The following is a 15731-nucleotide window of genomic DNA, read 5'->3' as shown; positions in this document are numbered from 1 at the left end:
TTTTGATGGCAGCCATATCGATTGCACCTGTTACCGCACCACCGGATTTTTTAAAGGAAAATTAGCATCTACAGAAGTAATTTCACTCGCTGATGCTGCTCTTATTTTAGCGTTAACATAAATTTGATTTTCAAGATTAAATCCCGCAATGGAATGTAAGTAATTGTTATTGTTTTCGAGCCTATGCTTAACATACCTATCATCGTATCACCGGAATTTGCTACTCGTGATGTAATATTCGTTGCTATGTTATCGTCGACGTAACTTTCATTTGTTAAATCTGATACCGCTGATGGAATTGCCGTAGTTGTTTTCTTGTTCGATCTCATGTCCAGATTTCCCACAATAGTATCACCGGATTTTATTACAAAGTTATCCTTGACAAACTTTACACTTGTTACAGAATCGTTATTGGTCAGGGTTGTATTATCAGATCGAGTATTAAATATTAATTTTCCACCCATATCTCTATTTTCAGCCATCTTCCCACCATCTAGTGGTAACGTAGAATTATCTACCGAGCTAAGTTGTGCATAGCTTACTGCCTGTGAATTATTTAAGTTACGGGGGGTATTCAGTTTCAAGATTTACCATCTTTTCTTTAACTCATATTGATATTTCCAGTTATCTTTCCACCCGACAACGATAACATATATGGATTGATTGGTGGATATGTTGTCTCAAAGTCTAGTATTCGCTGACCTGACATATTTAAGTTACCAGTCATTGTATCCCCTGATTTTCTGATATAATTTGTTAAATCCGCGCCGGCCGTAGTTGTTGTAGTTCCTGTTTTGGTGGTTGAGCTGTCAATTAACGTACCAAATTTTGTGTAATAGCTCTTTCTTGTTATCACTGCGATATAAAATTTCACTTTGACCGCCAGATAAAATGTAACCTTGGCCGCGAGATAAAAATTGTATCTACCCGACTGCCATTATCTGAAAATAAGGCGAACTGGATAGAGCAGAACTAACCTTCTTAAGAATATGTTACTTAATGACCTCTTTAACTACGATCTGGTTTATATTTACAGAATAAATCCATATCAAGATAAATACGAATTGCTTAGCGATTATAAGGAAAACCTGAAAAATGAGCTTTATGTAGTCAGGGATATATTTATCATAAAACAATTTGAAGATTTAATTCCTATTGCCGATCTAGACTCTGACGAACATAAAATAATTGTTTTTCCTACCCCGCAAAAGAAAATGTAATGCAATCTACCTAGCTCAAGGCTTCTACAATATTGACCGATTCATCAGGCGAAATACTGGCTGCTTCATGATATTTGCCAGACTAGACAATATCGACGTACAAAATAGAGGTGGAGAACAGTGCGGGGGTGTATTAAAGGATAAATTTGCCGAACTTTATCATAAGGCTACTAGTGATGGCGGACTCAGTTTCTTTTTATTTGACAAGCTAGCAAGAGATCGAAATCGTATGTTCAGATGTGGAATAGACATATTTTTGGACTGTAAAAAGTAATCTAACGGTAAACTGGTCTTAAGGCCCTAATCTGAAATTAGTCTAACAAAATAAATAGAACGTATAAATGGACGAAAAACGAAAAGAGGTTCTAAAGAAATTTGTTGCAGCAAAAGCAGCTTTCAAAAGGAAGGCTGAGATGGAACGTCAAGTAACTGAAGCGATACTTGGCAAACAGCCAAATATTTCTGCGGCATCACCGTAAGATCTTAAAATGTTATCAGAGAAAGGATTAAGAGGTATTCTTGAAGAGGAACAAAACAAAAGTTGTAGAACAATTAATTGAGCGAATACTAGATCCTGTTGTACAACTGGCTGAGATTTTACGAGAAATTGGAAGGGTGGATCGAGTAGAAGAATAAAGATAAAAAACGAAACGAGATAAAGAACGACGAAAACAGGAGGAACTTAATATTAGAAAAAAAGCAAAATCGATTAAGCGATATTGAAAAAGCAATTACTAACGCTTTAACAGATGACAACATTATAGATCTGGAAAGTAGTGTATTTGAATAAGAAAAACTTATAACAGTAGGTAATATCAGAAAACTGGAAGATGCAGAGATTGATGGATATATCGAGTTATTAAATGATAAAAAATTTTTGAATGTATCTGAATAGTGTGATAATGTCTATGATTCTAAAGATTTTTTGGTATGAAGCAAACGGATATAGAGACACTTGTACTCATCAGGCCAGAAATCTGACCTATTTTCGAATTTGGAAGTTGTTTACACATTTCTAAGTGGCATCGTAAAATAAATATTTCAAAATTTATTTTACAAGCGCAAGCATGAATATAGGTGCTTAGGTGGACAGTGAGATAGATAAAATTATGTATCTTTCCTTTGTATTGTGAGCTTGAATTTTGTTCGTAAGTGAAGGCGGATGTTTTGGCTTACTTGACTCATGACATTTTTTAAGATATGTTTACTTGGGTTTGAGTTCAGAAGCTTGGTTTTCTACTTGGAAATTATACTATCAACCTGCGTTTTGACATGTTTATAAGTTGTGAGTTGTTAACTGATAGTTGAGTTCGAGGTCTAGCCTTAGAATATTCTGAACACGATCATCTGACCATCGTCCTGGCCATGTTATTGTGTATTGGATTTTTACATAAAGTCCTGATAACAATGATTCATTCTAATCTTAATATCAGTCTGTGGTGGAATCATGCTTATATATGTTCAGTTATAATTTTAGAGGAATTATTTATTTAAATTAATCATTTGAATTAAAAGTGCTCATTAACTTTTGGACTATAGCACTACTTTGGAATTATTGTGAATACATTCAAAGATAATACGGATTTTATCATTATCATACATCAAGGGAATTAGTACATCGGCACTGCAAGACTTTTTGTACATCAGCTCATTCAAGATTTAAATTTATTCGGAACACCACTGGAATTCATTGGGAAGACTCTATACTTTTGAACTTAAGATAAAATGTTTTTGATTTAGTATTTGGTGGAAAAAAATGCTTTGGATAAAATCACTTTGAGGTATGTGTCTGCTTTTGATAGGAAATTAAACGAATTACAGTTTTAAAAATACAAAATGGAAATCGAATTAAGAAAGCGTCAGTCTCGAAACCAAATAACGTAAATGCGGAGGGAGAACGGGGAGAGGCAAACGTTAGTATAGAGAGAGAGAGAGAAGAGAGAAAACTACAAAAGCAAAGAGAGAAGAGAGGAATACAAAGGCAGAGAGAAAACAGAGGCACATCCAAGGAAAGAAAGAAGAAGGAGAATGCAATCTAGACTAAAACGTTTGAACTTGCCTTCAAAGAAATCGCATTTCTCCCCCTTTACACACAGGTTTGGGTTTTGACGCAGTGTGGTTTTACGGCACATAGACCAATTATATACTCTGATAAAAGCAAACTTTATGTGATAAATGAGCATATGTCTTTATATTTGCCTATCATCGTAACAGAGAGAGAGAGAGAGAGAGAGAGAGAGAGAGAGAGAGATGTAATTTCCTGCCCAGATCAGACACTATGGTTATCATTGTTGCGAGCAATGCTCTTTTATACATGTATACGGTAGCAATTTTATATCTTCAAGAAACAAAGACGGTTAGAGATGCGGTGCATACCAGATACACATGTAATATAACGATCATCTGAATAGCAATTTATTTATCTCCATCAAATATGAGAAAAAACTTTAAAGTTGTGTAGGAGAAACAACAGCTTTTGCAAATGCATATGCTGGGAAGCGAACATGAAAATAGAAATTGAAGTTTTTTTCTCTTTCATTAGAATAGATCAAAACCTATCCTCCATGCTTCTGTGATGATCATCAAAATTCTTTGGACTCTCATCGCTTATTGGAGCGGTGTCATGATAGTACTTTGGATTGTTGCTCAGAACGATGGTGAACGTAGCGATGTCGTATGGCTGGGGATATAATGGGAAGATCGTCGGATCCACTTGCACGCTTGTGCTCTTCACTTGAAAGTTATCAGCGGGGAGCCGTTTAAATCCCGACATGTCTATCTGCGATGAACGGTTCACAAGACTCATCTCATATCCATTATACCTCCAAGATACGAATTTCATTCTGCAGACGAGCTCATTGTAACGGTCAATATTCATTTTGTTGGAAACTCCAGTCGATTGTTTGCCTGTTTCACAAAAACTCTTTAGATGGTATGGAGGTATATAATTGACGGTTCCATCGCTGAAAGCATAGGCAGACGTGTCTATTATTGGCTTACAGTCGTCACCGGCACTGGAAATAGAGAGAAGATAAATCATACTAGATAAGAACTACGATAAAAGTCATGATTATGACAATGACCTAATTTTAAATCAAGCCATGATTACTAAACTGTGAGAGCCAAAAGGATTAGATACTGTTCTACTACTTTCTATTACCTCGACAAAATGATTGCTTACAGAGAGGAAAAGGCAAATAGATTTAGCATGATTCTTGTGTTTATCATGCACTCGAATTACAGAGAATGTGGGCGACATGTTATTAAAGAAGGCGAGAATGTTTCAAGATATGATCAGAACGATATGAACAAGAGTTTCTGGGCGTCTGAATATTTAGAGTTATCTCCTCCTTGTCATCCGCAAACATTTTCTTAAGTCCAAAATCTGAAAAAGCAAAAGACATTTAAGGAAGAAAGTGACCCAGAATTGTGTGATGTATTATCACATTCGGACGAAATTTAGTCTAAGGAACGCATACACCTGCCTTGACTGTGCGGTTGAATGAGTAACGCAAACTAAGCGCAGCAGGATTTTTTCTCGTCAAAATGGGTTAAAATGTTAATGCATATTGGATAACAAATGATGCACTAAATGTACTGCATTATGTATCACAATATTTACCGTGAAAATAATTTCGTGCTTACAATTTTCATTGTCGCTCAGGCGATTAATAATGATGCAGTTTACAAGTTTTGGGTGCACAGTTTCAAATAATTTATTTGTACATATGGACGGTATTAAAAGAGCATCTATTTAATGTTAAAACTATGAATCAAGCGCCCCCTACCCTTGTGGGTTCTGATATGCAGAATAGGCAAGAGGCTCCCTCCTATATGTCATAAGAGGCCACTAAAGGAAGCTCCTGGATGCGATATGTGATGATTTATTTTTGAGATTGCCTTGAACTTTTTTAAAGGGTTCGTTTTATATTTTTAAAATATGACTGTATTTTGAAAGATTTTGCCATTTTTGGTCATTATATTGTTTTGTGTGCCTATTTGTGCACACCTATGCTTGGCATTTTATAACCGGGATTGTGCTGATATGGCTTTAAATCACATACATACATACATACATACATACATACATACATACATACATACATACATACTGTTATGTATCTATATTTTTTTAATTTTTATTAATGGCTGTTAATTGAAGTGATTATCTTTATTTGAAATTTCATACACTGCATAGGTTCTATTTTAAGATATTAAAGAACGAAATATTACATAATATCTATAAACAGATGCTTACGTGTGTGTTGACATTTAATAATAATTAAATTATTAGTAAATATGTTTACGAGATTGTGGCTTTTCTCCAGTTGAGTTTCGCAAAACTTGTTGGTTTTGCTTCTTTCTGATACTTTGTTTATGACCATAAAATAGTAACATACGTGCATACATACATACATACATACATACAGACAGACAGACAGACAGACAGACAGACATAGATACATATAATTTTTACTTTATAGTTTGATTGTCTTGTCGAACAAATTGAAACAATCGAATGCTACTATGTTCCAGTATGAACGACCATTCAATTTATTGAACTCTCTTAGGCCTTTATGCAAATATTTCCGAAAAGAATTCGGAAATACTAGAGTAGCCAGCATATATATATATATATATATATATATATATATATATATATATATATATATATATATATATATATATTGTTACGAAAATGACGTCATCTATATATCACACACCGTCATCGCACCCATTATGAATATTAGACTGAAATTTCTTATTTTTCTCATAAACCTTCTCAATTTTTTTTTGGTCAAATATGAAATCTCCAGAAAAATTTTCTCTGAACTGGTGCAAACAATTCCATCAAGGTATCATACACAGTTGGGCATAGTTCTAATTTGCTTAGCACATAAGAGTTTGTGACTGAGTTTCTCGCTATTTTCTAGCGATTTCGTCCATTTTACGCAGTATCGCTCAATGGAAGTGTTTTCAGAGGTAAATTTTGGTAGAAAAGCCACAAGATATTCCGTCTTCATTTAACATATGAATCAATCTATAGCTACTAGAATTGTCCTGCGTAAGACGAATGTTTCCAATTCTTTTACCGCTCCGGTGGCCTATTGGTTAGAGCGTCCGCCCCGAATGTGGGAGGTCGTGGGTTCGAACTCCGGCCGAGTCATACCAAAGTCTTATAAAAATGGTATTAGCAGCTGCCTCGCTAGGCACTCAGCATTAAGTGGTTAGTGTTAGGACTAGTTGGCCTGATGTCAGGATAATGCGATTGGGTGGGACATCATGCTACATGTCTGCGGCATGATGCCTCAGTGCTAGACATCACTTTAAACTGCCACACTGCAGACATCGTAGCGATATGTCTGGAAAATTGTTAAAGCTACGTTAAAAATCGAAAAATCACACACACACACACACACACACACACACACGATGGAATTCTTTAGGAATTTTTCATAAAGTACAATCTTTAGGATTGTAATTTGAATTTTTATAATTTTCATAAAGATTATGCATGTTAGAGTTTTGTATTGTGTAATTTCACGCTTCATCACTCTATCGTTGTGATTTCAGAGGTAGATTCTGATGCAAAATTCATGAAGTGTTCCATCTGCATTTATCACACACACACACACATACACACACACACACACACACACACACACACACATATATATATATATATATATATATATATATATATATATATATATATATATATATATATATATATATATATATGTATGTGTGTGTGTGTATATATATGTGTGTGTGTGTGTATGTGTGTGTGTGTCTCTCTCTCTCTCTCTCTCTGATTTCCTTGACAATAAATAAATTGTTCAATTAAGCAAAATTGCTCATGTTATGTGAATACATCATACATCGTGTTATACCAATTATTTGTCAGGACGTCGCGTCACGGCCGAGTTCTAAGCTATTAAAATGAAAGGGGTCATATTTTTGAGAAACTTGTTGGGCGGTGAAGCAGAATATTTGAACAAGTTATCAATAATAATTTCAAGAAAATATATAAAATATATACCATATTTAATTTATTTGTAACATGACAAATGATATCCCTGCGTCTTTGCAAGAATGTCGGGGGTTCGGTAATAATAAAATTATGACATCATTTTCCCAAGACGAATCCACGTTTCGATATTGCTTTAAATAACACAACAACTGACGAAAAGTGCTTACTTGTTGTACAAAACAACATCTGGAATCCATATGGTATAACGGTACCAATTGCGCAAGTCCAGGTGGGCGGAGCATAAGGTGTTGGAAGATTGCATTCAGAAATAAAGAACAACACTAGCTGTGATTGGTGCATTATGTAAGAGTTGTACTTTCTGTTAGGCATAAAAAAAGTTGTGCCTCTTGGCAACATGTGAGATTATGTTAATTCATATCTAGATCATATTTTATATTTTTTATGTTTTTTTTTATAAATGTGGTACACATGCCTGAAACTGTGTCTGCTGTGACTAGATAACTCTTACCCTTGTCTAGTTCCAGCAGAGTTATCTCTCTTAAATGGAATGGAGTACCTGGTTTTGTCCTTGTCAAATTGACAATCTAGCATTGTTCTCTATGACATTGTGTGAAATGCATGCTGAGGTAGGATAAAAAGTATATTTATTTCACAAAACATTAGCATTGAGGTATATGGAAAAACAATTGGTACCGTGATACCTAAAGGGAAGAACAGCGTCACAGTGTATCCATAGAAACGCATACATGTGGGCGGCATTTATGAACTTTACTAGTCTGATGTATGAAAACAAATGGATGCTGAACAGTTTCGGTCAAATATTGAAAGTCTTTTAAAAACAAAAAAAAAATTGAAAAATCATGTATACAATAACAACTATTTTGTTCTTGTAAGGCATGCCATAAACCAGGATAGAGAACACTCTAAGTACACTTAGATCACTTGTATCATGTAGGATATTCTGGTATGAGTAATTTTAGGTAATTTATTAAAGATATGGCATTCCTTCCCACTTTGATTTTAATTGTCCTGCTCTCATTGTCCATTTTTGTACACTTTCCTGCCTTGAAATTGTTCATGCAGTTTATTTAGAGAAGTTGTTTTGCAATCCCTTTTGTTGAAGTAGCAGGGAATACCAACATACAAGAGCAGTTTCTTTAACTCGGCATTTCAAATTGACACTTGTATAAGCCCAAATATAACCTACTATTGACTTTCAATTAATTATATTTATTTCTGTCCAGCTGTTCTTGTGGAATTACCATATTAGGTTAAACATTCCTGAGTGATAACCATATTAGTCACAGATGGCACATTCCTTCCATTCAAATCCACACTGTTCTTCAAACTTTCCATACCATCGCAAGAATCCAGCTTGGCATGGGACCACATCTGCATGTTTATGGAAAGCTGCACTCCACATGCCGGCATTGTGGAGAACAGTAACTATGTGATATTAAAAAGTCACATCATATCACATAACAAAATTACATCACTCTTGAGGTCTCCACTACATCAACAGGCCTGAATTTTAGGTTCTCACTTTATCATTAATGTATTTTTGGATAATTTAATTGCATTAAAGTTAATACATGTGTTCATGAACTCAAATATATTACATGGATAATATATTGGAGTAATTAACAATACCACACCTTTTGTATATCATTCAGTTATGTCCCTTACAGCAGACGTAACATTTCAAGAAATAAAAAACATTTTCAGCGATTCGTCAGGAAAATAAATAGAAGATTTGTGAAGTATTGTATTAGCCCTCAGTCTTGATGCAAATGTAAGTAGAAGCAATTCAATAATTTCTCACAGTAAAGTTTACAAGTTTAAAAACTGATAAAGTATGTTTTGTTGGGTTCAGGTATTTTTCTGCATCTTATTATTCATTTCTTACGTAGAAGCAATATAAATCATATGCATCTATATTATCTACATTATTCACCACTTCACCTGAAATTTTGGTGCCTGTAAGGGATGTTATAGTACAGGTGCCTTCAGACTGTCCTTGGACCCATGGAGCCCTGCCTCCATATATTTGTCCAAGGTAAGGTCATCAACCTTTCACTTCTCGTATTTATAATTGCTGCTGTTGTCTCCTTTAATACCATTATCATAAGCTATATCTCCCTTTTAGATACACACTTTCCTCCTGTTTTTAACTCCATTTGACGCGCTATACTTATTGTTTAGATTTGGCATTGTTCTGTATTTTATTCCCCTAATTTCACCAATCCCCAATCCAACATAACCACGTAGAACTTATGATCTACTATAGTTGGTGACTAAATGGCTTACTGAATACATTTTATTCACAACACAAAGGAGGGAAGCTTTCTATTTGTGTTACAAAGAGGATGGGTAGATAGACCTTTGTGTGAGGACTGGTGGTTAGTGACCACATGTATCTGCAGACAGTGTAAAAAATTCAAAGCTTATACTTTATAATAAGATTGGGTCATCTCCACCTGTCTCAGATGTCAAGTTCTGCATCTACCAAACAAATATAAATTCCTTTCGTTTAGGTGAATTGTACTTTTTGAAGTAGGAAATGTACATACTATTTGGTACATTGACCTTTGACCTACTTATTACATAATATGATATAATGTGATTTATCCCATATCACCCATGTTAAGTTCAGTAAGTGCTGATATGAATAAGACACAACTCATAGTTAAAAGAATTAATTTTATTTCAAAAGATGATTTTGCTAGTGAAGCAAAAGTATGAAAACAAGAGTTCAGACAGCTCAGTGACATTTTATACACATTCATATAAGACTTAGCTTAGTACCTCATAAAATTGCTTTTCACAAGTGAGACTAAGTACATTTGTTACTTATACAGTCCCAATCTATTTCACAGATTATAGGAAAAATTAAGGTTTGCTATAGGTATAACAGTACCAATTGCGTAAGTCCAGGTGGGCGGAGCATAAGGTGTAGGAAGATTGCATTCAGAAATAAAGAACAACACTAGCTGTGATTGGTGCATTATGTAAGAGTTGTACTTTCTGTTAGGCTTATAAAAAAAAAGTTGTGCCTCTTGGCAACATGTGAGATTATGCTAATTTATATCTAGATCATATTTTATATTTTTATGATTTTTTTTAAAATGTGGTACACATGGCTGAAACTGTTTTCCGTTGTGACTAGATAACTCTTGCCCCTGTCTAGTTCCAGCAGAGTTATCTCTCTTAAATGCAACGGAGTTCCTGGTTTTGTCCTTGTCAAATTGACAATCTAGCGTTGTTCTCTATGACAGTGTGTTACATGCATGCTGAGGTAGGATAAAATGTATATTTATTTCACAAAACATCAGCATTGAGGTATATGGAAAAACAATTGGTACTGTGATACCATATATAGAGTCCGCTGGCAGGTGCAGCAGGCTTACATCATCATAGTCGGAAGGCTCCCAAGCTATTCATCTCTCCACACGTGAACCAAGTCAGAATGTGTTTCTATCACCCTGTTATTGTCATCCTTGTCAAGGAAAATAAAGGCATATACGTAAAATTAATTGGAACCGTTTGACCACGAAATGACAGCAAGGTCAAAGGAGATAAGGGTTAGTCTGTTTAGTCTCTTGTGTACTACCGGCCAGTGTAAATTTCACAGGTTCATCAATTCAGTAGTATATTATAATAAGCATTTGCACAGAGTACATATTACAAATACTGCGTGGTTATCAAATCCTAAATGCATGACTTTAAAACAGAAAATCATAACGGTCATTGTCAATTTAATTATGTTTACATGGAAGTTAACATGCAAAGGGCATACTAAAAGGAAACGATATTCATCTTTATTATAACTGTTTTCACAATATCGTTCACTTTTCTCGACCTGTTGGTATCTCCTTATTTAAATTCTCAAATTATGGAAAAACACATGGCGTATTGTCAAAGCTGATTGATGTTATGGTTACACAAGAATTAGAAATAATCTTCGATGCCGAAGTTAGTTATTATATGTTTATATAGAAACAGTTTGTTCGAATTTTGTAATTTATTTATTATTCCGGTCTGGTAGAAAAAAATATTTATAACGCTTGGTTTAAAAACTACAATAAACTTTGAGCAATTTACATAATCATGAACCATCATTTTCAGTACACAAATGCCCGTATGCAGTGCTTAGTTTAATATTGCAGAATTTTTCATTTAAATCAATATTTAACTAAATTAATGAGATTTAAGTATTTAAGCGAGGTTCTTCTAAGTTCGCGTTATACGTCGACTTTTTATCCTTTGGAACAAAACAAAGATGTTACAGTACTTACCACGTCATCAAGATTGAGTAGGGGTGACGTTGAAACGAGAGCTATTGGAAGGTTCTGGTTTTACGCTTTTCACATAGTTCTCTAGAAGCTCTTTCGTCAGCCTTTCTCGTGACATCGCACCTGAACCTGGAGTAATACATGTTCAGTCCGTGTGATATGGATTTTGAACCTGGTTTCCCTTTGTTTCTTATAAAACAAAATTGTTTGCAAATTAAAATATTTATTCATTATTCCTACTGATTCTTGCTAATGCAAACAGTGTGTGTGTATATATATATATATATTTGTGTGTGTGTGTGTATATATTCTCTTGGTTCGTATAATAGTACATTGTCACTTTCCGGTCCATCGGTAGCTGCCGCCAGTAAGGAATATACGTACTTTCTTGGGTAATCTTATCGTAAATTTAATGATATATTCAGAATGTTTTCAATTTTCTTGAGAAAATATTTTTTTACATTATTATTATTATTATCATCATTATTATTATTATCATTATTATTATTATTATTATTATTATTACTATTATTATTATTATTATTATTATTATTATTATTATACATGTTTTTTTGTCGTAAATTAATTTTGAATACTACAAATACACTGTATAACCATATTTATTTTATGATTCTATTATCACATGGAGGCCCAATAGGATGTTGGGAAATATATTCGAGCCAATTGCAACCTTCTGAAACATTTCAGATTCAAACAACAAAGCATACACATGTCATTTATTTAGTTATTTACTAACGTGAGTTAATGTATTAAGTATACGTATTCATTTGTAAGACTGCAAATCATCCTTTTCAGCAGAGCAGTCGTTATCTGTTTGTGTTTTACGTTATTTCTCACTGAATATTTTTTCGTCTCTTGAGTCAGTGCGTTTTATGTTTGCTGGTCGTCTCTGATAAATATCATGCCCTGGTGTTGTCATCCCATTCCAATTTTCCTTGCCTGTTATACTAACAGAGTGGACTAGAGAATTGTAGGATTCAGTGTCAACACACTTCCTATTTTTTTTTATCAAAAACCTCTCTAACGTCAGCATGGTGTGTTAGCTATAGTTTTAGTTTAATCATCCAAATTCATTTATTTACCGTTTTTAAATTACAGCATGTACAGCAGTTTGCATACACATAGCAAATTCATCTACTATAAGGTACCGTCCATTATTTTTCGAGGGAGGTGGGACCTGCAATTTTCTTTTGAACTGCGATATTTATTTATTTTTCTTGTATCTCAAAATCATATTTTTTCTTTCAAATAATATTTTGGATATGCAACAGTAGTGTTTTGGGGGTTTACGGTCAGGGCAAGATATGTTTCCAGCTACTTACAGACGGAAATTTTACAAAAGGTCGCCAGGTTCCGGAAGTAGAACATTAAACTCTTGGTCCCTAACATAATTATGGTATATCGTGGTACATGTCGGCGTATGTTCAGAAATTCCGCGGTACAAAACTTTTTGTCACCTACGCATAATCATAGCATTGTTGATGTGGAAAAAGTTACCACATCCCTAAATCTGCTTTGACAAACGAGATTTTAAAAAATCCTACTTAATGATTCCATAGATATTAATATTAAATATTAATATTGATGTTTAAGGCGAAGTCCACTAGGATTTCTTTTAATAATCACATTATACCAGAACCCAGAAAAGATCACACAGAGGCAGACGTTACAAGTGCCTTTCTAGTGTACGTGCTCACTTTTTATATAAATCAGTTGTGAAAACAAACTCCAACAATATATGAACAAATGCTCCTTTTTAGTATGGGTGATTATGAAAACAAATTAGAAGAAATTTAAAAAGTAAAATTGTTCTAGTCAAATCACTAATCTACCATCAGATAAAAATGAATAATACACTGACACAAATAGGTTTAAAATATTGAGAACGGCAAACTGGCCATAAAAAGGTACGATGAAAATACGTTTTGTCTTGTAAATATGCACAATTTGTAATAAATGTCAACCAAAGAACACCACTGTCGACATCTTCGGTAGATAAAGGGCCTCGATCTAATTTACCATGCATCGATGTGAAACAAAGAGAATTAACGACCCTCTGCTAGCGAAGATGCAGCGACGAAACAACCCCAAAGACAGCTTCGACTGCTTAAAAGAGGGAGTCATCTAAAAGCTCTTACACTTAGAATCTTCAAAACAAAATCTCTAATTAAATTGCACATTAAACCGAAAAGAACACACACTTTTATTATTTTTTTCCTATGGCTACTATTTCATACAAATTTGAAAATACGAATCGTCTGAAGTCTTTCTGTTGGGTCGTGTATGTATATTCTTCCACTTTTCTGAAGAAAAAACGCTACTGTACCACATTGAAATGATAACTATAAATCCTTCAAACACGAGAGCTCAATTATTTTCAGTGGGTAAATGAATTTCAGTTTTAGTTAAATCCTTTAAACACGAGAGCTCAATTATTTTCAGTAGGTAAATGAATTTCAGTTTTGGTAAAAGTATGATGTTTTGAAGACGACTGCCTACCCATTGAAACTTACATCATGATTTTGGCGCCATCTGTACAAATCATTGACGGTTAAGTTCTGCAAGCTCTTATGGGCATGACGAGTATTAGGTTATCGTTTTGCACAAATTTTCATTGATAAAAGAGGCGAACTAGTGATGTAGCAACATTTTACCAGTTTACTCAAAATGCGCAGAAATTTACCCGACAATGACTTTCAAAATTATGATCGATTTGAACATGCCTTTCCAGCGTATGCGGTCGTCGGCTGCTACAGTTATAACTGAAATTGAAATGTGTTTACATGCGCAAAATAAAGAGACCTATCGCGTTGTCAAGGTTTCTTGTTATCAAGTTTAATTTGATATATGTTTTTGCAGAAAAAATTGGAAGGGTATAACTACTCCACCGTGTAGAAATAGATTTGTAAACTCAATACGAAACTCACCTATTCGAGCCCTTTCGAATAATCGAATTGTCATGACCTTGTGACATGTGTTAAAAGTCAAAATAATGAAAAGTTAAAATAATGCATGTCTCCTTGCTAAACGTTACTTGGAGGGAAAAATATGTGGAATGTCAAGGTTCCTGACTCTCTCTCTCTCTCCCCGGATGCGGGGGGTCATGGGTTCAATTCCCGGCCGAGTCATACCAACGACTTAGAAAAATGGTACTCACAGCTGCCTCGCTTGGTGCTCAGCATTAAGAGGTTAGTGTTAGGACTGGTCGGCCTGGTGTCAAGATAATGTGACTGGGTGGGACATCATGCTACATGTCCGCGGCATGATGCCCCAGTGCTAGACATCACTATAAACTGCCACACTGCAGACATCGTAGCGATATGACTGAAAAATTGTTAAAGCTACGTTAAAAATCTAAATCACACACATCTATACCAAATACTTCGAATAATTAACACATTATTTAGAACAACAATTACACAATGCAAGGGACAGGGATATGGCCTTGCTGACTAAGGAACACATGATGGTACAACCCCTATGCTACGTGACTCACGGGTCATACAGGATCACCCCAAAAGCAAGGTCAGCAACAAATGCATTACGAAAACAGAAACACGGGGAACAAATTAAACAATACTAGGTATAAATATACACAACATGCACACGCTCAACATGCAAATACCTATTTCAATCCTTTTCTATCTATCTTTCCTCTTACATAAGCGCATAAACTAAAATTATATTATAGGTTCCAAAAGACCGGGAGGCACGGTACCCACGCGAAGAGCTAACAAGAGTCACCGCCGAACTACCCGAGCCATAACAAAACCTTTGATTAAGTAACAACTTAAAGGATTTGATCTCTAACAGCCAGTCCATACAAAAGAAAAAACCAAAGGATAATTTACAAAACAAATAGCACACACATATAGCAAACACCGGACAACACTGATCCCTGTCAAGGATCACTCTTTGTAATAAAACTCCATGACCAGCCAGAGTCCAGCAGATTCTAAACACTAGAGTAGGACGGTGTATAAACCCTATATTGCAAAGCCTCTGCTGAAGAAACCAACACTAGACCATAACGATTTAAAGAACTACCGCCCGGTTTCTAATCTCCCATTCATATCGAAAATCTTAGGAAAGGTTGTTCTATCCCAGCTTGTATCTCATCTAAATTCAAACAGTCTTTTTAGTAATGTACAATCTGCATATCGCCCTTGCCACAGTACTGAAACTACTCTTCTAAAAGTAGTT

General features: G+C 34.7%; 1 protein-coding gene across 2 annotated transcripts in view; it reads right to left on the bottom strand.

The window, feature by feature from the left end:
• Window positions 1–3706: 3706 nt before the first annotated feature.
• Window positions 3707–15731, bottom strand: part of LOC149785532 (acetylcholine receptor subunit alpha-type acr-16-like) — a 34323-nt gene continuing 22298 nt past the window's right edge. Inside the window, exons 1-2 of one of the 2 annotated variants that reach the window (XM_089931202.1) lie at window positions 11511–11628; window positions 3707–4234 (exon numbers count right to left, since the gene is read on the bottom strand). In XM_089931202.1, the coding sequence (XP_089787328.1) occupies window positions 3769–4234; window positions 11511–11518 (474 nt within the window). In that variant the 5' untranslated portion in view covers window positions 11519–11628 and the 3' untranslated portion in view covers window positions 3707–3768. Of the gene's footprint in view, window positions 4235–11510; window positions 11629–15731 lie in introns of those variants that run through there. The other variant, XR_016413512.1, reaches the window with a different exon arrangement.

This window comes from Sinohyriopsis cumingii, chromosome 13 (genome assembly GCF_028554795.1).
Source record: "Sinohyriopsis cumingii isolate HCF-2022 chromosome 13, ASM2855479v2, whole genome shotgun sequence".
NCBI lineage: Eukaryota > Metazoa > Mollusca > Bivalvia > Unionida > Unionidae > Sinohyriopsis > Sinohyriopsis cumingii.
This window is presented reverse-complemented; position numbering and strand designations above follow the sequence as displayed.